General features: G+C 41.1%; 1 protein-coding gene and 1 non-coding gene across 15 annotated transcripts in view; both read left to right on the top strand.

Moving 5' to 3' along the window:
• The window catches only part of GIT2 (GIT ArfGAP 2), a 51,616-nt gene that overhangs the window by 9,466 nt on the left and 18,371 nt on the right, over positions 1–23,779 (top strand). For 6 of the 14 annotated variants that reach the window (XM_039244454.1, XM_039244311.1, XM_039243932.1 and 3 more), the window contains exons 7-14: positions 2,103–2,197; positions 9,135–9,180; positions 10,295–10,346; positions 14,385–14,457; positions 14,710–14,807; positions 15,830–15,941; positions 19,930–20,072; positions 22,344–22,493. In XM_039244454.1, coding sequence (XP_039100385.1) covers positions 2,103–2,197; positions 9,135–9,180; positions 10,295–10,346; positions 14,385–14,457; positions 14,710–14,807; positions 15,830–15,941; positions 19,930–20,072; positions 22,344–22,493 — 769 coding nt within the window. The remainder of the gene's footprint in view (positions 1–2,102; positions 2,198–9,134; positions 9,181–10,294; positions 10,347–14,384; positions 14,458–14,709; positions 14,808–15,829; positions 15,942–19,929; positions 20,073–22,343; positions 22,494–23,779) is intronic. The other 8 variants (XM_039244385.1, XM_039243854.1, XM_039244656.1 and 5 more) reach the window with 4 other exon arrangements.
• On the top strand, positions 16,159–16,220 carry LOC120223582. The gene has a single exon (XR_005526345.1). It is a non-coding gene; the product is annotated as a U7 small nuclear RNA (small nuclear RNA).

Here is a 23,779-nt window from a genome sequence, read left to right as displayed (position 1 = left end):
AAAAACAGATCTATGTAGATAGGTATGTGATTAAACAAGTATAGTGTAAAATGTTAATTATAGGTTTTAGGTAGCTGACATCTGAGTGCCTGCTATAAAATTCTTCTTGGTTTAAAAACTTTGTGAAATGCTGGAAGAATAAACAAGTCCATAAGTTAGTCTTGAATATTCTTTAAATGATAGAAGGTGGCTTATCTTTCCTTCTTCTTGCATGTTAACTTTATTAACTGCAAACCACCATACTCTTTACTGCAGAGGATAAAATGGGTGAAATGACAAAGCTGTGCCTTCTCAGAATTTATTATCTTGTAGAGGAGATGATTCATAAATGCATGAAAGAGTTAAATGAAGCAAGATAACATGGAATTCATTGCCAGAATGGATAACTCATCTTAGAAGGCATGTACAGGGTTTCTTAATTGTGGCCTAAATCATTAAGAAATTTCTTTAGTTGGACTTTGAAAAATGGGTTGGATTTGGGTGTGTGAAAGAGGACCTAAGACATTCCAAGTGAAAAAGAAAGGCCTGAATCAAGTTCAGGAGGGACTGATGGACAGGGAGTGTTGGGCCCAGCAGAGTGCTTCACTGGATAGAATAGGGTGAGCTGAGATATTGAGAAATATAGTATTTCATCAGATCTGAGACTTTGCCGATTGTACAGGTCATCATTATCTCATATACCACTAAAAAATGAGGAAAATTCGGCCAGTTAAGTGATAAATGGGGGCGCCTGGGTCAGTTGGTTAAGCATCCCACTCTTGACTTTGGCTCAGGTCATGATCTCACAGTTTGTGAGTTGGAGCCCCACATTGGGCTCTGCACTGATAGAATGGAGCCTGCTTGGAATTCTCTCTCTCTCTCTCTCTCTCTCTCTCTCTCTGTCCCTCCCCTGCTTTCTTTCTCTCTCAAAATAAACAAATAAACTTAAAAAAAAAAATGATGGATGTACCATCAATTGTCAGATACTACCTGATTTCACAGATGTTTAAAAAAATGAGGAAAAAAAGATGCGTATCTCAGAAATCAAATGTGTGGTATGTTGGAGGAATATTTTGTAGTGTCTTGAACAATGAGAAGAGAAACTAGCAGAAACTAGGCTTTATCTTTTAAGAAGAAGAGAGCACTCAGTACATGGTACTTACTATCACTTATGTTAGAATTTCCTTACGTGTACCTTGCATATACAATAGTCCCTCAATGTAATCATTTTTTTAATGTTTTATTTATTTCTGAGAGAGAGAGAGAGCGTGAGCAGGGGAGGGTCAGAGAGAGAGGGAGACACAGAATTTGAAGCAGGCTCCAGGCTCTGAGCTAGCTGTCAGCACAGAGGCCAACACGGGGCTCGAACCCACGAACCGTGAGATCATGACCTGAGCCAAAGTTGGACGCTTAACCGACTGAGCCACCCAGGTGCCCTATCTCAATGTAATTATTTATGTACCTTGTTACTAAAAGGATTTCAAACAGATTAAATATTTCATAAGTGAAGAAAGGCAAACCTGATGTTTTCTGTTATGGAAATTGAAGTTAAGGACATCAAAGTAGTTACAAGTGCGAGCTGTGCGTTCTTTTGGTCTCTCTCTCCCTGAATTAAAGACCTTGAAGTGGTTACTGAACTCATCCAGAGTCAGACTGGCTGCATCAAGAGCCTCTTGGGGAAGGACCGTCTTCATAATACTGATGTTCACACTCATCCCATCCTTACTGATTCAGAATTTCCAAGGTCAGGGCATGGATATCTATATGTTTTCTAAAGCAGTCTAGTTCATTTTTCAGAACCTCTACTCTAGACCATTTATTAATTTTATTTTCTACTTCCTTAGATGGAGTTATTCTTCATTTCCTCCCATAAGTCCATGATTTCCTTATTAAGTATTCTGTTTTGTAAATTAAAGGAAAGGGAGTAGTTTAGATTACAAAACGTTTATAGAGTTGGGAATAAGAGTAGACCTGGAAAGTTTATCTCACACAAAAGGTTGATTATTCCGAGAAGTTGCATTTGGTAAATTACTCAGGTGTCTTGGGAGACATTTCTGTCCTTTTTTATTCTAGAGCCAGTGACTGGTGAGGAATATAACTGGTACTTTGTTTTCTCTCGGTAGGCAAGGAGGGCACCATGAGCTGGCAGAGCGTCTTGTAGAAATACAGTACGAGCTGACTGACAGACTCGCCTTCTATCTCTGTGGCAGGAAACCGGGTGAGTGAAAGGCTAGTGGCTTCTCCACACCTTCAGTCAATCAGCCCCTGCAAGAACAAGTTGGGACACTGTTACCCAAGACTTCTGCTTTAACATTTCCTCAAAAAAATTGCGAATGAGGATTTTTATTTGAAAATAAAAATTTCAGTTTCATGCAAAAGATATAAGGGTAGTCAAATCTCCTTGAATTTTAGTCTTTAAGATGTTATCTTAGCTCCAGAGGAGTGACTGTTTCAAGAATCAAAGAGCACAATGGAACCAAAATCGAACGTGTGCCATAGTTCTTGCACACGATGGGACTAGGACTGGAGGAGCAGAGCAGTAACCTGTGTAGTTATTCGAAGAAGAATTTTGCTATCTGAGGAATGGAAAAGATTCCAAAAGTAAACTTTTTCATTAGACAACTTTATTTATGAAGTAGAACGGGGATTGGCGGCAAATCATGGTCTCTGGGCCAAATCTAGCCTGTCCCCTGTTTGTTTAAATAAAATTTTGTTGCAAGATAGCCATGCTTGTTCATTAACATAGTGTCTGTGGCTGATTTCACATTACTACAGCAGAACTGAGTAGGTTGAGGGGCACCTGCCTAGCTCAGTCGGTAGAGTATGTGACTCTTGATTGGGGTCATGAGTTTGAGCTCCACATTGGGTGCAGAGATTACGTAATTAAAGAAGGAAAGCAAGGAGTAGGTTGAGTATTTGCAGGAGATACCATATCCTGAATAGCCAAAAATATTACTGTCTGGCCCTTTACAGAAAGTTTGCCAGTTCCTGATTAGAATATCCATGTACACATATACAGTGCTTCCCTAACCTGGTTGTATGATAGTGTTAAGAGCCCCTGGTGTGGTTCCCAGACCTTTCTTTTCCTCTAAACACAATTAAAAACCCTGGACCAAATGCATGGAGTAGCTATCTGAGGACCCTGGCTGGTGGATTAGGAACTCAAAGTACCATGGAGCTAGTGGTGAGTGTCCTGTTTATTTTACTTCTATTATGGCCTTTGTGATTGCCTGAAACCTGGAACTGCAGAGCAGGTGCAAGAATCCTTCTCTGATCTAAGGAGCAGTAAGTGGGATTCCTGCAGCACAGGGAGTTGGGGGATTCCCCTGGGGTTTTTTTCTCCTCTGTCTCCTTTTTTCCCCCACCCAAACCCCGAGGCAGTCTTGTGGCTGCAGCAGTGGCAGCACAGCTGCCTGAATCTCTGACTAAGAGCGTGAGAGGAATTCTGATTGCTTTTATTTTTCTCTCTGTTCTCTCACCACTTGGCCCAGGGGGCAGAGCTTAACCTGGGTGTTGTCTGCTAAAACAAAAATATTAACATTCTCCATAGAATTTAAATAATACTCAGAGTCTCACAATATAATATTCAAAGTGTTCAGGATATCAACCGTAATTACTTGACACATAAAGAACCAGGAAGATCTTAAAAGACTTGTGGGGGAAAAGGTAGTCAACAAAGGCCATCCCCAGATGTCACAGATGTTGGAATTATCAAACACTAAAGCAGTAGGAACATCATGCTTAAAGAAGTGTGAATGTTCTTGAATCATATAGAAATATAGAAGGTCTCAGTAGAAAAACAGAAGATCTAAAAATGAACCAGATAGAAATGTTGAACTGTGGGGCACCTGAGTGGCTCAGTCTGTTGAGTGTCCTACTTTGAATTTTAGCTCAGGTCATGATCTTGCTGTCATGAGATTGAGCCCCACTTCGGGCTCTGTGCTGGCAATGGAGAGCCTGCTTGGGATTTTCCTGTCTCCTTCTCTGCCCCATCCCCTACCCCTGTTTGCACCATCTCTTAGTCTCTCTCTCTCTAAAAAATAAATAAACACTGTTTTAAAGAAATGTTGAACTGAAAAATACAGTAACTAAAATTTTAAAACTCACTGGATGGGCTTAATAGCAGATTGGAGATGGCAAAGAACGACTCAGTGAATTGAAATAGATCACTAGAAATTACCCAGTTTGAGCAACAGAGAGAAAAGAATGGGAGGAAAAAGAAACTGAATACAGAGCCCCAAGGATTTAGGGGATAATGTCAGAAAGTTAAGTTTGTATCTTCCAACTCCAAGAAGGAGATCAAGCGTGATGCAGAAAAAATATTGAAGAAACATGGGTTCACAACTCTAAATTTGGCAAAAGACAGACTTACAGATTCAAGAAGCTCAGAGAATCCCAAATAGGATAAACTCCATGAAATCCTCACTCAGACACATCAAAGTCAAATTGCTGAAAACTAAAGACAAAACATTTGAAAGCAGCCAAGAAAAAAAATCACATATATAAAAGGATAGTTATTTGAATGGCTATGGATTTTTATTGGAAACTGTGGAGACAAGTCCTGAAAGAAATGAACTGTCAGCTCAGAATTGCATTTCCAGTGAAAAAAACCTTCAAGAATGAAGGCAAGATATACATTAAGAAGAAGGTAAGAGAACTAGTTGCTCTAACAGAAATGCTAAAGAAAGTCTTTTGGGTAAAAGGGAAATGATACCAGAGGAAATCTGGAACTTCCAGAGTGAAAGAAGAGCAACTGAAATGACAAATATCGGATAAATATAAGAGACTGTGTATTCCTCCTAAGTTCTTTGAGATATGTGTGACAGTTTAATGCAGAAGTTATAGCATTGTCTAGTGGGATTTTTAGCATATGTCACTGTGATACCTTTGATAGCTATGACATAAAAGGGGAGCAAGTAAAAAAAATACAGAGATAAGGTTTCTGCATTCATCTTAAAATGGAAAAATATTATTTTTAAGTAGATCAGAAGGTTATGTATACTATAATGCCTAGGACAGTCACTAAAAACAGACTATATGGTGATATGTGGTCAAAACATATAGGGATAAAATGGAATGTTAAAAATTACTCAAATAATCAGAAGATACTTCAATTCAAAACATTCCAGAAAAGAGAGAAAAGGGGAGAAAGAGAGGAACAAAAAAACTGAAGCCGAAACAGAAACTAATAAAGTCATAGACTTATATCCAGATATATTAATAATTACGTTAAATGTTAATGATCTAAATACCAATTAAAAAGCAGAGATTATCAGAACAGATTTAAGACTGTAAGTTCTAACTTTATGCTGTCTACAAGAAACATTTTAAATATAACAATAGAGGTAATTTAAAAGCAGAAAGGTAGAGGCGCCTGGGTGGCTCAGTCGGTTAAAGCGTCTGACTTCAGCTCAGGTCATGATCTTGTCCATGAGTTTGAGCCATGCATTGGGCTCTGTGCTGACAGCTCAGAGCCTGGAGCCTGCTTCAGATTCTGTGTCTCCCTCTCTCTCTACCCCTTCCCCGCTCATGCTCTGTGTCTCTCTATCTCTCAAAAATAATGTTAAAAAAATGTTTTGAAATAAAAGCAGAAAGGTAAAGGGGTGCCTGGGTGGCTCAGTTGGTTGAGCATCTGACTTTGGCTCATGTCATGATTTCATGGTTCAAGAGATCAAGCCCTGCGTCAGGCTGTGCGCTAACACCATGATTCTCTCTCTATCTCTTTCTCTGCCCCTTCCCTGCTTGCTCATACATTGCAGTCACTCTCTCTCTTTCCCTCTCTCCCCGCCTTCCTCCCTCCCTCAAAATAAATAAACTTTTTTTAAAAAGTAACCAATTCCTTGAAAACCATGAATTACCACCCAATAAGAAATAGTATAAATCCATAATCTTACATTTTAAAGAATTTTAATTTGTACTTTATTTTAAAAAATTTTTAATATTTTATTTTTTTTTTTTTTTGAGAGAGAGATAGAGACAGCGTGGGTAGGGGAGGGTCAGAGAGAGGGAGATACAGAATCAGAAGACAGGCTCCAGGCTCTGAGTTAGCTGTCAGCAGAGCCCAATGCAGGGCTCAAACCCACGAACCGTGGGATCATGACCTGAGCTGAAGTTGGATGCTTAGCTGACTGAGCCACCCTGGTGCCCCTTAATTTGTACTTTAAAATACTCCATTTAAGAAAACCTTAACCCATGGGGCGCCTGGGTGGCTTAGTCGGTTAAGCGTCCGACTTTCGCTTAGGTCATGATCTCACAGTTCGTGGGTTCGGGCCCCGCGTCGGGCTCTGTGCTGACTGCCAGCTCAGAGCCTGGAGCCTGTTTCAGTCTGTGACTCCCTCTCTCTCTGACCCTCCCCTGCTCACGCTGTCTCTCTCTCTCTCTCTCCTAGAAATTAAAAAAAAAAAAAATTAAAAAAAAAAACAAAAAACCTTAACCCATGTGATTTCAATATAAGTATTGTGAACTAGCTGAAATAGTGTTGCCATATAATAATATAACAGATATGCTTTATGACTCATGTGATTTGCTAGCTTTGCATTTTTGATTCTTAAGTTTTAGGAATTCACTTTTCAGGTTTTGCACAATTAAGTTATTCTTACCAAGTATTTGAGGAAGAAATAACATCAATTCTGCATTATATTTAGAAAATAAAAAGTAGGAAACACCTCTGAAGTCATTTTGTGAGGCCACCATTACCCTGATACCAAACCCAGCAAAGACAGCACAAAAAAATAGCCCTCATTAACAGGGACACCAAAATCCTTAACAAAATGTTGGCATGTCAAATCCAACTGTATATACATCATAACCAAGTAGGGTTTCTAAATGCCAAAACTGATTAAATATTCGAAAGCCAGTTGATGTGATTTATCACATTAACAGACAGGAAAAACCATCAATCTTATCATTTGGTGCAGAAAAACCATGTAACAGAATTCAAAATTCTTTCACAATAAGAAAAGAAAATACTTAGCAAACTTGGAATAGAAGGGACTTCCTTAACCTGATAAAGAATATTTATCTGTAGAAGCCCACAGCTGACATCTTCCTTAATGACGAAAGATTGAATGCTTTTGCTTGAATATCAGAAACAAGGCCAGGATGTCTACTCATACCACTCTTATTCAGCATTGCTCTGGAAATCCTAACCAGTGCCATAAGACCAGAAAAAGGCATACAGATTGAAATGAAAGAGATACAATTCATCATAAATGAGATGATTTCTATATTGAAAATCCCAAGGAATCCACAGTTCTTAGAAGTAGTAAGTGGGTTTAGCAAGTTTGCAGAGTGAATACAAGGGAAACGATAAAAAATCAATCATATTTCTGTAGATTTGCAGTGGGTAATTGGAGACTGAACCTAGAAAAACAGCACCATTTATAATAGCTCCAAATTGGAAGCTTTGGTAGAAATCTAGCAAGATATTCATGGAATCTGCATGCTGAAAACTACAAAGTGCTGAAAGCAGTCCTCCAGAAGACCTGAATAAGTGGAGAACTCTTATGGGTTGGAACACTCAATAGAGTTAACCTGTCATTTTTCCACTAATTAATTTGTAAAGTTAGTGCATTTCAAGGACCTATAGCGGACTTAGATGTGCCGATTCTAAAATTTACAGGAAAGGCAGAAGAACTGGAACAGCCAAGAGACCATTTTGCAAAAGAAGAACAATGTGGGCAAAATCACACCATCCAATTTTAACTCTTACTGTAAAGCTCTGCTGTACTCAGATGGTGATTATGGTGAAGAGACAGACATACAAGTCTCTGCATCCAGAAGCAGACACACAAATATGTTCACTTGATTTTGGACAGTTGCAAAGACAATTCAGTGGAGGAAGATGGTCTTTTCACTCTATGGTGTTGGAGCAACTGGACATTATCCATGTGCAGAAATAGAAACTTCAGTACCACCCGCACTGCCATAAAAACTAACTTAAAATAGATTGTAGATCTAAATATAAAACTATAAAACATCTAGAAGAAAACAAATCTGTGATCTTGGATTAGGTAAAGCGTTTAGATGTAACACAAAAGCACAGTCCATAAAAGAAGACACTGATGAATTGGACTTCATCAAAATTGAAAACTTTTGCTCTGCAAAAACTACAATTAAGAGAGTGAAAAACAAGCCACAGACTGGGAGAAAATACTACGAAATCACATGTCCAACAAAGAACTTGGACCCAGGATATTTATACCTACATATATGAAATTCAAATGTAAGAAAACAAACAGCCCAATAAAAACTGGGCAAAGACCATATCCAGATGACAAATGAGCACATGAAGTGAAGTACTCAACATCATTAGCCGTTAGGGAAATGCAAATTAAAAGCACAGTGAGGTACCACCACACACCCTTTAGAATGACTGAAATTTAAAAACCCCCAAAGAAACTGTCAATGTAAGTGGGAAGATATGAAGTGACTATAACTCATACACCACTGGTTGGAAAACAAAATGATGGAGATACTCTGCCAAAAAGTCTAGCAGTTTCTTACCAAGTTGTGTATACATTGACCTAATACCTACATAAGCTAACAGTCCCATTGCTGGCTATATAGCCAAGAGAAATAAAGACTGATGATTACCCAAAAACCTATATGTGAATGCATAGAACAGCTTTTTATTCATTGGCATGTGATCAGCATCCTCCAAAAGCTAGGTTAGGACTGGGTCAGTAAGACCTGCCTGGATCTGCCAAGACTGCCTGCCCCAGCCCTGATGGTTTTATGCTAATTGATTAATTTGAAGGTGAGCCACAAAACCCCAGGGGTGCTCGCCCATCCCACATGGACAGGTGGTGGAAGCCTGCTCTGAGCTAATTCAGCTCCTGACAAGTTCTGTCCGTAACTAAAGGTCATCAGTTATACTGGGGATAAATGAAATGTACGATTAGTGTGAACACAGCCTTGCTGCTTTATGGTGTCTGGATCTTTGTACCAGTAGAAAATGAGAATATGATTCTTGCTACCGGCCAGTCCTTAGGGAGTTTGTAGACAATCTGGCAAACTCTGTCCCCTCCCACATAATTCCTAATTATGGGAAAATACTAATTGCAAAATGTAAATTGAGAAAATAATGATGGTGTTTCTTTATGTAGCTTATCAGTGTTTATAGAAACGAAACTATGGCTTGATTTCTGTTTCAGATCACAAAAATGGACAGCACTTTATAATACCTCAAATGGCAGACAGGTAAGGCCACTGAAATACCAATTTTATCTGTCACTGTTATTTCCTTGGTTGTATAGTGTTTAAGTGTATAATATTTTGTATTTAACAAAGCCCATACATTTTTCTCTTTTATGGCTATACAATTTGGAAATAAGACGGCTGTAAGTAAACCACTATGTAAAACTTAAGTTTGAAAGAGTACAAGTAACAAATTTACTAGTAAGAAAATTGGAGTTAGTGATGTTCCAGTTTTAGTCAGTTGTGACAGTGTATTGTGTCTATAGATGATATCTGAGAATATTTCTGTTTTATAATAGAGAATATTCTTTATAACCATGATTGAAAAAATTTTAAGGGCTGAATAATAAATATTTTGGGCTTCGTGAGCCACGCCTCTGTCACAACTACTCTGCCAGTTGTAGATGTAACCATCCATGAACGTTATATAAATGAAGGGCATATCGGTTGCAATAAGATTTTATTTCTAGACACTTAAATATGAATTTCACAGAATTCTTCATGTTATGAAATATTTTCCTTTTGCTTTGGGATTTTTTTCCGCCCAAACCAGTTAAAAATGTAAAAACCACATTTAGCTCATGGACCAAACTAAAAAATGGACTATAATCTCCCTACCCCTGGTCTGTGAGGTTAGATGAGTTCACAGCTGCAGGAATGAACTTGAAATCCTTATTTATCCAATTAGCTTTGCACAGGTACTGTCAAGAGTTTATGAAATGATAAGCTGCTATTCTAGATGTAATCTTGCCATTCTGGTTTTTCACATTTTGCTCTTTTCATATTTCCTTCTGTCGTGCCTTTTTTAATACTTTAAGAATTGTGGCTTCTCACGTAAAGGGGCTGGTGACTAGCCTGGCAGTAGTTTTTGTCTTTTAGTTACTCAGTGATTATTTTTCTCCTTACTATGTTACATGAATATGATATTTCTAAAAGGAGTTACAAGTTCTTCTGTTCAAAGTTTTCTCACTAACTCTAATGGGCTGTAGAATTTTTGTTTCTGATCATGTCCATGAACTGTAATAAATGTCTTGATGCCTTGACTATCTTAATCTTCTACAAAGCTCACAAAAATGGTTTTTATTTATTTGCTTATTAGTTTTGTACATTTTCTTAGCAGCCTGGATTTGTCTGATTTGGCAAAAGCTGCTAAGAAGAAACTTCAATCTGTGAGTATCTCTGTTTCCTAGTGAAGTTCAGTGTGGGGAACCATGCGTCCTAATGCCTGTCCTCAGCCCGTTAGCTGTTGCATCAGATCACTTTGTTTCATACTCTCAGAGGTTGTTAAAGCAGAAGCAGAGCATTGAGTACGTAGAGAAGAAGACGGGAAGTACTGTTAACTTTAGTAGTAGATCCAGGGGCGTCTGGGTGGCACAGTCGGTTAAGTGTCTGACTTCAGCTCAGGTCATGATCTCACGGTTCGTGGGTTCGAGCCCCGTGTCGGACTCTGTGCTGACAGCTAGCTCAGAGCATGGAGCCTGCTTCAGATTCTGTATCTCCCTCTCTCTCTGACCCTCCCCTGCTCATGCTGTCTCTCTCTCTCTCTCTCTCAGAAATAAATAAAACATTCAAACAAACAAAAAAAAACTTAGGTAGATCCAATTTATTGGCTCTACTTTAAGTAATGGCACTTTACTCTATTATTTTGAAACTGAAGCCTGTGCCTTTGATATTAGGAAGGGGTTTCTCCTCATTAGAGTTCCTTAGTTTCTCTCTATGTACAAGAGTAAGTGGGCCACACTTCTTGGGATTCCTTCTGGTAGCCTCCTAGCATACTAGGGAATGGCACAATTTGATGCTGGAATGGTGAGTACTGCAGTTCCACTCGCTGCCATCTGGGACCCAGCCACCAGTATCACGGCCTTGCTTAGCCCACATCATTCACCAGAGCTTTGTAAGTGTATGCTTTCAAGGGCTGGTGGTCCCGCCCCGGGTGCACGCTCGGAGCTCCCCCAGCTCTGCAGGTCACAGCCTCACTTCAGTCTGTGTACTTCTTTCCAGCCTGCCTACCTCAGCGCTAGGCAGGACCCTGACCAGCCAGCTTCTCTGGGAGTGCTTTCCCTTTGTTGGGGCCCCACAGTGAAGCCTCACCAGCGTGCTTCCCCACCACTGTAACCACCAGATTGCCTGCCTTGGGCTGTTCTTAACAGCCCTCTGGACCAAACCAAGATTCCTGACTTCTTTTCTTAGCCTTGAAGGGCGTCATCAAGTTCTCACTGTTCAGTTTTTGCCCTGCTTTCCATCCGGTTCCCACTGCGTGCCTGCACAAGCACACGCATTTCTTTCTTTTTGAGCTTACACTCTCTAAGGCCGCCTTCAGGTCCTCTTTCGGGAATCCTCTCTTTCTGCAGTGTTCTCCTTTCCCAGTGTCCAGCCATTTTGTCATTCAAGTAACTGATACCTGACCACCTTGACAGTATAGGTGGGAGTTTGCCCACACCTGACTCTGAAGCTGCAGCTCCCCTAATGTATGACTTTCTCCTCGTCCCTCTTCACTAGCGCTTCAAATAATCCTAAGTACTGAATGTGATATGAAAGTGAGTCTATCATTACTAATATTTAACTGTGATACGAAATAAATGTATTTTATGCAATCTGGTGTCTCTGTGTTCTGTATCTGTGGTTTTGTGTGTCTGTGTTTTATCACCTTTCTTAAATTAAGGAGGTCATATGGTAGAATGATTAAGATGATAAGCTTTGGAATCAGGTAGCACTAAATAGTCTGTAATTTCATTTTAATTACTTAAGAGTATATAAGCCAATTTTTATTTTAAATAATTCAAACAGTGGCACCTGGGTGGCTCAGTCGGTTAAGCCTCCGACTTCAGCTCAGGTCATGATTTCATGGTTCATGGGTTTGAGCCCCGCGTCGGGCTCTGTGCTGACAGCTAGCTCAGCGCCTGGAGCCTGTTTCAGATTCTGTGTCTCCCTCTCTCTCTGACCCTCTGCTGCTCATTCTCTTTCTCTCAGAAATAAATAAAACATTAAAAAAAAAAGTTCAATTTCATTCATCATTTAAAATTGTGCGTTAAAATAATAAATATTTATAAATAATTCAAACCTTATACATAATACTCAGGCTCCCTTAACTAACCTACATTTGCTAGGCTGAAAACTGCATAAAGGTGGGGTTATGTCTGTAATATCTCTAGCATGTGGCAGGCACTAGATAAATATGGAACAAAGTTGAGTACAGATCCCAAGAACCTGGGCTGTTGAGACCGGTCAGGTAGAGAGCTCATCTCTAACAAGCTCCTTGGCCTCTCTGGGCCATGGTATCCTCTCCCGGAAAGGGGGCTAATGATTCATCAGTGGCTGCAGCTCTGAACTGCTAAGGGAGACAGGCTGCTGCCCTTACATTGACAATCCCCCCCCACCCCCAGTGGTCTCCTCCTCACAGGGCACGGCTTGATCATCCCTCCTTAATAAGAAACTGAGAAAAATATAATGAGACTAATGTGTTTCTTGACTTAGTAAGCATTAACATTTGGAGAGACTTAAACTTGGATCTCAGGTCTATCACTTGCTGCCTTTGTGACTTTAGGCAAGCTGCTAACTTCTGGGCCTCAATTTCCTTGTCAGTAGAGTGGGATAATAGTAGTTCCTGTCTTCATAGAAGTGTCATGAGTATGAATATGATTACAGTAGACAGTACCTGAGGTGTAAGCCCTCAGTCATTATTGCTATTGTAGTTACTATTAGTAAAAATAACCTTAGCTTATAGCCCCTTGCTGGAAAGAGATTGGATGTTTGTGATGCAAATTCAGGTCCCAAGGCCCTCATCACCTTATCCAGAAAAATGCTTTCAGAGCTTGTTTTCAATTACAAATATAAATTCACCACACTAGAAAAAAATTTGGAAGATGGACAAGGGGAATCATTTTCATTCACTGTATTCTTAATGGATTCAGGCTCAGTATTTTGATATGTTTCTTCTAATTCTTTTTTTTTTTTTTTTTTATAAACAGGCTTTAGATTTTCTGGTTTGTTTTAGTTTTTTTTTTTTTTTTAAATGTTTTATTTATTTTTAGGAGAGAGAGAGAGAGAGAGAGTGAGCAGGGGAGAGTCAGAGAGAGAGGGAGTCACAGACTGAAACAGGCTCCAGGATCCGAGCTGGCAGTCAGCACAGAGCCCGACGCGGGGCTCGAACCCACGAACCACGGGATCATGACCTAAGCGAAAGTCGGACGCTTAACCAACTAAGCCACCCAGGCGCCCCTGTTTCTTCTAATTCTTGTTTCATATGCCTATCATTTTTTTGAATGGAAGCTCAGTCATAATTATAGGATTTTATATCCTGCTTCTTTCACCCAACAATTGTATTCATTTTAGCAAGCTTTCATGAGGTCTGTGTAGCCAGTGTTTTAAATTGCCACATAGACTACCTTCTGGTCAATGTGTTCTAGATATATTTACTAGGCCCATCTCTGTGCCAGGTACTGTGTGTGGACATAAGTAATACAGTTGGGAATGAAAGTAATTCAGTGTCAACTAAAAAGGGACCAAGCAGTTCAAGCAAAGAGCAGAGAACTAGAGCCACCCTGGCAGAGGCTTAGCCTCACCTGGATTGGGGATGACCCTAAGTGTCTTTCCCGTCCCAGCGGCTGCCAGCCAGGCAGTGTGGACATTGGTTTGTTGGCCACCACTGCACAATGTACTGAGTATAGACAGGCTGTTTTGGGGAGGGGGCACTCGGTTCTTTTTGGGATCGGAGGCCTGCTTACTGAGGAATATAGCAGAGACTTGCTGAAGTCTGGGTGGTAGCTTGTGCAGTGTCATGTTTTATCTTTCCAAAATGGCATGTTTGGGCATGTCCGTCCCGTCAAGGGTTAGGATCCTTTCTGTTCGGAGGCACTGGCAACTACTCAAGAGCAGAAGGGGAGGACCTTACAGGGTGATGTCCCGTGAAGAGTGGAGGACTGGACCCTACTTCTGAGATTGTTCCCTTCGAACACCTCTTACCTCCTTTATATGTAGCACACCCCTTTCTACATGTTACATCAGAGTGAGGCTGCTGTGAGAGGCAGAAATTTCTAGCAGAGCTGTACTGTTCTGGAAATGTTATTGTCTGTTTAACCGTGGGTATTTTACTAAGCACTGGCTTTAGATAAGACATTGAAGATAAAAGGGTGAATAAGTCACATGCCCACTCATTCTCCTGGTGTTAATCCTTGTCCCTTGTGTTCCTGATATTTTTTTACTTGCAGCTAAGTAATCATTTGTTTGAAGAACTTGCCATGGACGTGTATGATGAAGTTGACAGGCGAGAGACTGATGCAGGTGACTGAACACATGGCTTTTTCTAATAAGCTTCTGTTGTCAGTGGCCAGTGACAGGCTGCCCACTTCAGTGTTTTACTTGCCTGATTTCTCCTGTCCCGATGATGCGTGTGTCGTCATTTACATTTGTGTGTGTTGGTTTCGGAGTGTGCTTCCCCGGGTCTTCCTCGTGACATGGGAGCCGCGGCCATCAGAGGGGCAGTGGCGCACCCGTGGTGATAAGATTCTATCTCTGGCTCTTTCCTCTGGCTAGTCTGGCTTGCCACGCAAAACCACAGCACCCTGGTAACCGAGACAACTGTCGTCCCCTTCCTTCCGGTCAATCCTGAGTACTCTTCAACGCGGAATCAGGCAAGTGGCCGAGGCTGAGGAGGAACTAGTAGTGTTATCTGGGGAATGGCTGATAACATGGTATTTCATTTTCCCAGGACAGGTATTTTACATTTTTTGTTTGACTTAAAATGTTAACTGTCCTTTATATACACACACGCCCAAGAAATTGGTAAGAAAAGCAACAAATGCAGATAGAAGCCTGTCAAAGAATATAAAACAGTTCACAGAGGAAATATAAATGGCTTACAAATGTGAAAAAATGTTTAACCGTATTAGCAATCCAAGAAAGCATTAAAGAAAAGGCATTAATGAAAATTTCATCAATCAAATTACTAAAGAATGTAATAAAGGATACTTGAAGCTGGTAGGGGTATAGTGAAATGGGTTTTCTAATGCTACAGGTTAAGTGTTTACATTGCTGTAGATTTCAGAAAATCAGTTTTTTAACTGATTTTAAAAGCCTCAATATTTAGTCCATCCTTTCATATCAGAAATCTTTAGTTGGGTATATATGTTAGTAAAATAAAAATACAAAGATTTATGCACGGTGATTTTCTTCAAAGCACTGTATAAAATAGAGAATTCAAAACAGCCTAAGCATCCATCAGGAAGAAAAAGTTGAGTAAATTGAGAAGGCCTTTTAATGTTTATTGATTAATGGCAATTAATGGCAGTCCCAGCATTTATAACTTTATCTTGAAATTTTAAAATTTTCTTCCAAATTAATTTTTCATTATTGGGTCTACTTTAAAATTGAATTGATAATGGAAAAAAACGCATCAAGTAGAAACATTCTGGTTTTGTTCGCAGAAATAAACACACACTGTGAGATTTAAATGGTATCTGGTTCTCTTATGTAGATGATTCTAGACTACTTGCAAGGAAAACGTTGATGTGTGACTCCATTAACCTGCAGGGGTACTTTGATCATGCTCAGAAGTCTTTGCTGAAATCTGATGATAGTGTAACTGGTTTTATGTGAATATTGATGCATATGTTTTCACATATGGGAATGTGTTTCCAATTATTTTCTCATTCAGGGCAGACAGAAACTAGCTCGGTTTAATGCCCATGAGTTTGCCACACTGGTCATCGACATTCTCAGTGATGCCAAGAGGAGACAGCAAGGCAGTCCTCTTTCTGGTTCAAAAGGTAACTGTTTAAAACCACTAAATGTTTGCTTCTTTGGTCTTCTAAACTCGACACACATGTTAAATTTAAAATTATAGGTTAAGGCAATCATAATGAACAGTTTATCTTTTTTGAGCCCTGATGAATGATAAATATTTCAATGTTACTAACTGCTATTCAGATTTATCCTATGTGTTTCTTCCTCTTAGATCACCTATCTTCCTATAAATTGCATCCAGAGTGTTACAGCTGTTTTAGAATTTGTCTGTCAGGCTTCCAGTCCTTATTGGAAACACCCCACCCCTCCCAGTTAAAACAAATTGTATCCTGAAATTAACCCAAAAGTCTGACTTCGATGTTATTAAAGGGCATAAGAAGATCAACTCTCTTGATTGATATTACAGCTTACCTGCTGTTGCTTACATACAAAACAAAGCTCTAAATAATTAAAATTTATTGCTATAAACTTTAGATGTCTACAGTAAGAATTATTGTGGTTTAAAATTGTAGAGCGCACCAAGCCCAATTTCCAAGGTGCCCTGTTGCATCTAGTTCAGTAGTTCAGCGTCCCGAGTCTGTGCTTAGGAACACACTTTTCCCCTATCTCCATTACTCTATATTTACTGGGTGTTTTTTTTTTTCTAATTATAATACTTTTTTTAAGTTTACTTATTTTGACAGAGAGAGAAAGTGCATGCACACAAGTTGAGGAGTGAGGGCAGTGAGAGAAAAGGAGAGAGAGAATCCCAAATAGGTTCAGTGCTATCAGTACAGAGCCTGGTATGGGGCTCCATCCCACAAACTGTGAGATCATGACCTGAGCCAAGATCAAGAGTAGATTCTCAACTGACTGAGCCACCTAGATGCCCCATTATATGTTTTTTATTATAAAGCATTTAACATTTTTTTTAATGTTTATTTATTTTTGTGAGAGAGAACAGGGCGGGGCCGGGGGGGGGGGGTTGCAGAGGGAGACACAGAATCCTAAGTAAGCTCCAGGCACTGAGCTGTCAGCACAAAAGCCGATGTGGTGCTCAAACCCACGAACCGTGAGATCATGACCTGAGCCAAAGTTGGACACTTAAGTGACTGAGCCACCCAGCTGCCCCTAATATAAAGCATTTAAATGGAAGAAATATGGACCATAAAAATTAAGTTTTCAGTTAGTATAGTATTCCCTAAAGACAGTAATCATCAACTGACATCAGTTCTTGATTTTACTAGTTCAACAGGAATAAGCAAATACTAAAATTTAGAATTTTAGAAAAGTTACTAAATTTTGGCAAAGGTGCAGTGATAAGAGTCCTTTTACGTAAATTTGAAATGTCAAAATGTACACACTCTTCTATTTGGTGGCTCCATTTCTAGCTAATTTGAGGGTAAATAATCAGAGATGTTACACATATGCATAACACTGAAAACATTAAAAACAAGAAACAGAGCAATGAGAATCACATATTTGAATAGTGCAGACTTTTTTCCCCAAAGAATATAGAACAATATAAAGTAATAAACTAGTTATTTAAAAAAGGTTTAGTATAATTGCAGTTTTGTAAGGAGAACATTTATACACACACACACACACACACACACGTGTACAAGTGGATACATCACATGGTAGTACTGTGTAAATACATAATTAGTCCTCATTATTTGCAGATCCCATATTTGCAAATTCATCTGTTAAATGAAATTTATCTGTAACCTCAATATCAGTACTCTCAGGACTCCCCGTGGAAACTTGTGGACATGTGCAGAGTGACAAAATATTTGAGTCACCCAAAACACACATGCCCAGCTGAAACTGAACTTGGCCATGCTCTACCTTTTTATCTCAGTTCTCATATTGTTAACAAGTGTCCTTTTTAGGTCTACATAGTGCCACATTTTTACATTTTTGTGCCTTTTGTTGATGATTTTGCTGCTTAAAACGACCCCGAGGCATGGTGCTGACGTGCTGTCTGGGGCTTCTGAGCACATGGAGGCTGTGATGTGCCTCATGGAGAAAACACTGATGTCAGATAAGCCTTGTTCACACGTGAGTTGGATAGTGCTATTGGCTGTGAGTTCAATGTTAATGAACCAACAATGTGTGGTTGTTTTTTTTTTTTTAACAAATAGTTTATTGTCAAATTAGTTTCAGCATAACACTCAGTGCTCATCCCCACACAATGTGTGTTTTTATGGGGCGACTGTGTGGCTCAGTTGGTCAAGTATCTGACTTTAGCTCAAGTCATGAACTCATGATTCGTGGGCTTGAGCCCCGCATTAGGCTCTGTGCAGACAGCATGGAGCCTGGAGCAATTTTTTTTTTTCGAAAGGTGTTTTTAGTGGCACCTCAGTGGCTTCGTCTCAGGTGTCTGACTTTTGATTTTGGCTCAGGTCATGATCTCATGGTTCATGAGTTTGAGCCCCGCTTTGGCTCTTCACTGACAACACAGAGCCTGCTTGGGATTCTCTCTCTCTGCCCCTCTGCATGCACACTCTCTCTCTCTCTCAAAATACATAAATAAACATTAAATAAGTATATATTTATTGTTGGAGAGAGAGAGAAAGAGCACAAGTTGTGGGGGTGGAGGAGGACAGAAGAGCCGAAGCAGGCTCTGTGCTGACAGGAGAGTCTGATGCGGTGCTCAAACCCACAAACTGTGAGATAATAACCTGAGCTGAAGTCAGATGCTTAATGGACTGAGCCACCCGGGCGCCTGTAAAAATATATATATATATTTTTAAAAGGTGCCTTTAAACAGAAACACCCATAAAGTAAGGTTCTGTATTGATTGGTTGACAAAAATGTTGTGAGCAGAGGCTGGCAGGAACCCAACCCTGTGTTTCCACAGGAACAATGGTCAGTGGTTCAGATTTGCTAATTTAATCTTCATGGCAACTTTCTATATCAACCTTATATAATGAAATTGACTCTTTGTACGTATATGTTTAGGGAAAAGACTGGAAGGGTATAGACCAAAATAAATTAATGCCTAGGAGTGATTACCATTATTCTATATTGAGTATTGCTTCTTTTCCATTATTATATGTTTTTTAGTTAGAATGAGTGGGGTAGAGGGGTGGAGAAATAGAGAGAGAGGGAAAGAGAGAGGGAGAGAAAGAATCCGAAGCAGGCCCCAGCACAGAGCCCAACGCAGGATCCTAGGATCATGACCTGAACTGAAATTAGGAGTCAGACGCTCAACTGACTAAGTGACCCAGGCGCCCCAGCATTGAATACTATTTTTGTAGTCAGATGATACATATATTTTAAATATTAATTTGAAAATTTTAAAAAGTTAAAATTCTTTTTGAGTAACCATAATTTATCACCCAGAAATAAACCAGAAGCAACATTGGAAATCAGAGGTCAGCTTGAGTTGCCTGAGAGAAGTTGGAGTGAGTTGGAGAATTTGTGAAATCTTTTCTTCAAAGCGCGTTAGAATCTGGAATCAGTCTGCTTTCTGTAGCTCATACCTTCCTGGGATGGGGGTTGTGTGTCTCTGGGTCCTTTTCTCCTCCCTGGCAGTCATCTGACTAAATGCCAGGAGCCTGCTCTTTGAGCACCAAGTTTACTAGGCTCCATTTAACAGTTCCTTTTCCATGACATTACCTTGTAAACAAGTTACAATTAAAATGGAATCATAGTTAATCTTACAGTAGTTATAGTTTTATTTCCATGAGCTGGAACTAAGCTTTGTGCGCTGTCTCTTGGAAGAACGAGAAACTTGGGAGCCTGCCTTCTCAATCTGAACAGTACTTTCCTAAGCTGCCTAATTAATTTGCCCACATTTACTAAGTGGCCTGCAGGGATGCTTAAATACCTCCATGTGGTTGATAGTAAGGCCCTTTCTGGTTGATAACCTGCTGTGTGATTCTTACTTTGGTGTGAATATAACATTGCTATTTCTGCCATTTTCTTTTAGTTCTTTGAATGGGTAAAGCCAAAAATCCTCCTAGTGGATTTTGGGGGGAGGAAGGTTTTTTAAGCCTAAGAAAAGTTATTTGCTTCTATTGATAGACAACGTGGAGCTCATCCTGAAAACAATCAGTAACCAGCACAGCATTGAGAGTCAGGACAATGACCAACCGGATTATGACAGCGTGGCCTCAGATGAAGACACAGATCTGGAAGCGACTGCAAGCAAGGCAAACAGGCAGAAGGTGAGGTGACATGTTGCACACAGAATGGGAGAATGTCTCTTTTTTAATCTTTCCTCCTGCAAAATAGCCTTATTTGTAAGCCACTGGGAAAAGTGCTCTGGAGGTGATGTTAGGCTCACCACCAGCTTGGACAATGAGGTAAATAGGGGGTCCGTGTCCCTAAGTCCATTGCTGAATCACAGCTTCAGTTGTGACTTTATAAAACTTGTGAGGAGAGACCAGTATGTTTTATTCTGCCAACAAATGTTTACTGAGTGACTTCTCTGGATAATACTCTCCCGAATGAGGCCTGGTCCCTTTCCTGTGAGGCTGTCCCTGCCTGGTAGGAGAACTGCTCTCAGTGGTACAGAGTGTCAAAAGAAGCATAAACAGAAGCCGGGGAGTAGGGGTGTGCAAGGAGACACAACTTGTTGCTGAGGACAGGTGTCCGGAGAGGCTGTGTAAGTGGGGTGGCAGTTAATATACATATGCCTTAAAGGATACATGGGGTCAGGCATGTGGAGAGGCAGAGAAGGGGGTGGTCTAGGCAGAAGGAAGGTGAAAGAGGTCATCTGGGGGGATCCACTTGTGTGTAGGGACAGCCTAAAATGAGTGGGACTCAAAGCTGCAGTGGAGGGCAGGGCTCACACCACGGAGGAATGTGATGCCAGACTGAAGAGTCTACACCTTGGCGGTAGTACAGAGCCCGAGAAGCTTGTAGGCAGGGCAGGAGGGCTGAGGTCAGCAATTTTGGTTCCTCTCTTTGGGGAGGAGTGAGTGTTCTCGGTGGGTCAGAGAGTGGAGGAAGAAGAGAAACCCAACTGGGGTAGTGCTGGAGGTGTCGACGAGAGCTGATGCAGGCCACTGTGGGCCCTGTGCTGAGAGAGTCTGGGTGGAAGGGAAGCCATGGTAGCAGAGAGAAGCGCAGAGGTCTTGCCGGTCCACCCACTGCTGATTTGCCAGGAACTTGCCCCAGATCTGGCCCACAGAGGGGCTCAGCAAACGTTTGAGACGGATACATAGGAAGACAAACAGGTCTCAGCGATAAGTTGGACGTGTGCGGTACGGGGATGGACTTAAAAAGGATGTGCCCAGAGCTGTCCAGCTCACATGACTATATGAAGGGTGGTGCCACTGGCAGATGCAGGGGTTGCAGAAAGGACAGCAGAGGTCATTTGCTCCATCTGATCTGCCTCTGCCCAGTATCCCTGAAGCACCAGGTTCAGTCAGAGCAGAAGCCAAAGTCAAGACAGGAGCCTACCAACTGGCCTCCTCCTCTCTGCCTTGCACATCCGCGCCCTCTAGCTGGGCTCTGCCGCTGGCTAGAATGTTCCTCCTCCAGACAGCCACTCGACTAATGTCCTTCCAGCTGTTACTCGTGTCTCATCTACCCAAAGGCTTATCCCACCTGTCTCATTAAAACGCACCCAACTTCACCCCTACATCTCTCCCCGGCCCCCCACCTGCTCCATTTTCTCTCTTTTCCATAGCACCTTTCATCTTCTGTCCCTCTCTCTGCTGGGGTGTAAACACTGTGGAAGTAAGAATCTTTGTTTTCTTTTTTTACATATCCCAAGTCCCTAGAACACTGCCTGATGCTCAGTACAAATAGATTAGAATGAAGGAATTACTGAAAGAATGAATTTTTTTTAATGTTTTTATTTCTGAGACAGAGACACATACAGCATGAGCAGGGGAGGATCAGAGAGAGAGGGAGATATGGAATCCGAAACAGGCTCCAGGCTCTGAGCTAGCTGTCAGTACAGAGCCCAATGTGGGGCTCCAACCATGAACTGTGAGATCATAACCTGAGCCGAAGTCAGACGCTTAACTGACTGAGCCACCCAGGCGCCTCTAGAATAAATTTTTAAAAAAGAAAAGGAAGGCACTTGGCCAATTCAGTTGGATGAGGATACGACTCTTAATCTTGGGGTTGTGAGTTCGAGCCCCACATTGGGTGCAGAGATTACTTAAAAATAAGACCTTTCAAGGAAAAGGACCGGGCAAGAGAAAGGCAGGCAATACCAAACAAATGCACTGAGAGAGTCATTCTCAGACTAGATTTAGGGCCACACCTCCTGTTCTGTTAGGAAATATTGACTCTAATATTTTTCAAGTATTACGGTAACCCTACCTTTATGTTTTATTTTTGCATTACTCCCCAAAGGCTTGATTTGGTGTGATTAACTTTGCAGTCCAGCTGGCATGGTCAGACTTAGAAATTCTTTAGCTGTGAGTCTTGAATGTTATCATCATCTCCGATTGTGAACATTTTCCCCAATTTATTTTTAGAGCCTAGATTCAGATTTATCAGATGGACCAGTCACTGTGCAGGAATTTATGGAGGTCAAAAACGCTCTAGTGGCTTCTGAGGCCAAGATACAACAGCTAATGAAGGTGAATAACAACTTGAGTGACGAGCTGAGAATTATGCAGAAAAAGGTAACATGTCAATAAATGCCAGGATGATTGACTCTTTAACCCTGTAGCATAAGGAAGAATCCTAGGCACGGTGCTTGTGGGCAGAGGGGGAAAAAAGCAAGTTATTGCAACAGACCTAAAATCCTTTGGGCCAAACTGTCTTTTGGGGAAGCAGTATGTATTTGGATTTCAGACGAAGTGGTTTTGATGGGAAATAAATCCAGAGTGAGTTTCCCAATAGTTGACATGTAACAACCTAGTTGCAGCCACCCTTGCACTATTCCATGCTCCCTGAGAATCTGCATGCCCCTCCAGGGATGCAATCCTTGCTATTGCTCATTCTAAAGAGTAATTGCACCGTGAAGACAGAGCAGACAAAATCCCTGGACAGGTGTCTGTGCTGACCAGCACTCCGTGCAGGGGCTGCCGTCCCTGCTCACTTACTGTCAGTTGTTACCCACCAGCTCCAGCAGCCCATCCCGCCCCCACCCTCCCCTCCCCCCGACTGCTCTGTTTTCCACCGGTACTTCTGATTTCTGATGTCCTCAGAGCCTCAGAGCCTACAGCAGCGCCTGCCCCAGAGTAGGCACTTGGTAAATACAAGAAGACATTTTTTCATACGCATGAGCAAGAACTGCTCACTAGTAAGAGACAACCCTATTCGTCTGTTCGCTGCTTTTGGGGAGAGTGAGAGATATATGAACATATTAATCCCTAAAAGGGGTGTAGTTAGTAGTAGCAAGGAATTTGCTTAAGTGGGGGATTATGTACTTAACTCTTTACGAGAAGGCTGAGAAAAGGAAGTTTTAAAAATTCTCAATTCTGCCCAAGACTTTGTGGATGCTGTCCCCATCATTCAGTTCTCTACAAGATGAGGTTTTATACACTTCCCTTAAGCAGAAACAAAGTATGTGTCTGTGACTTAATTCTGTCATTTGAAGAGGAGTGTTTCAGAATCATTATCAAGAACAGAAGACAAGGCTTGCTCCCTTTGTGGCTGGGCCCTTTCCAGTGATGCTCCCTAAAGGAAGGCCGAAGAAGCAAAAAGCCTGTCCTGTCTGCCTGTCAAGGACAGACACCGCAGTGCACTCTCACCTGGGGCTTGGTCTAGGATTCTTTTGATGTTGAGATCTAGACCATTGTTTTTAGATAAATGGCTCCGAACCTACCATACTGCCTCAAGATCAACCAGATTTCAAGCCAGCACGTGTTCTGTGCCAGCCTGGCCCTGTCTAGGGCTGGTGTGCAGCCGTGAGCAAGGCCGACCAAGAGCCCTTTTGCTGTATAATCATACAGGGCTTGCACTT

This window comes from Hyaena hyaena, unplaced genomic scaffold (genome assembly GCF_003009895.1).
Source record: "Hyaena hyaena isolate Hyena2069 unplaced genomic scaffold, ASM300989v1 scaffold_0, whole genome shotgun sequence".
Taxonomy (NCBI): domain Eukaryota; kingdom Metazoa; phylum Chordata; class Mammalia; order Carnivora; family Hyaenidae; genus Hyaena; species Hyaena hyaena.
This window is presented reverse-complemented; position numbering and strand designations above follow the sequence as displayed.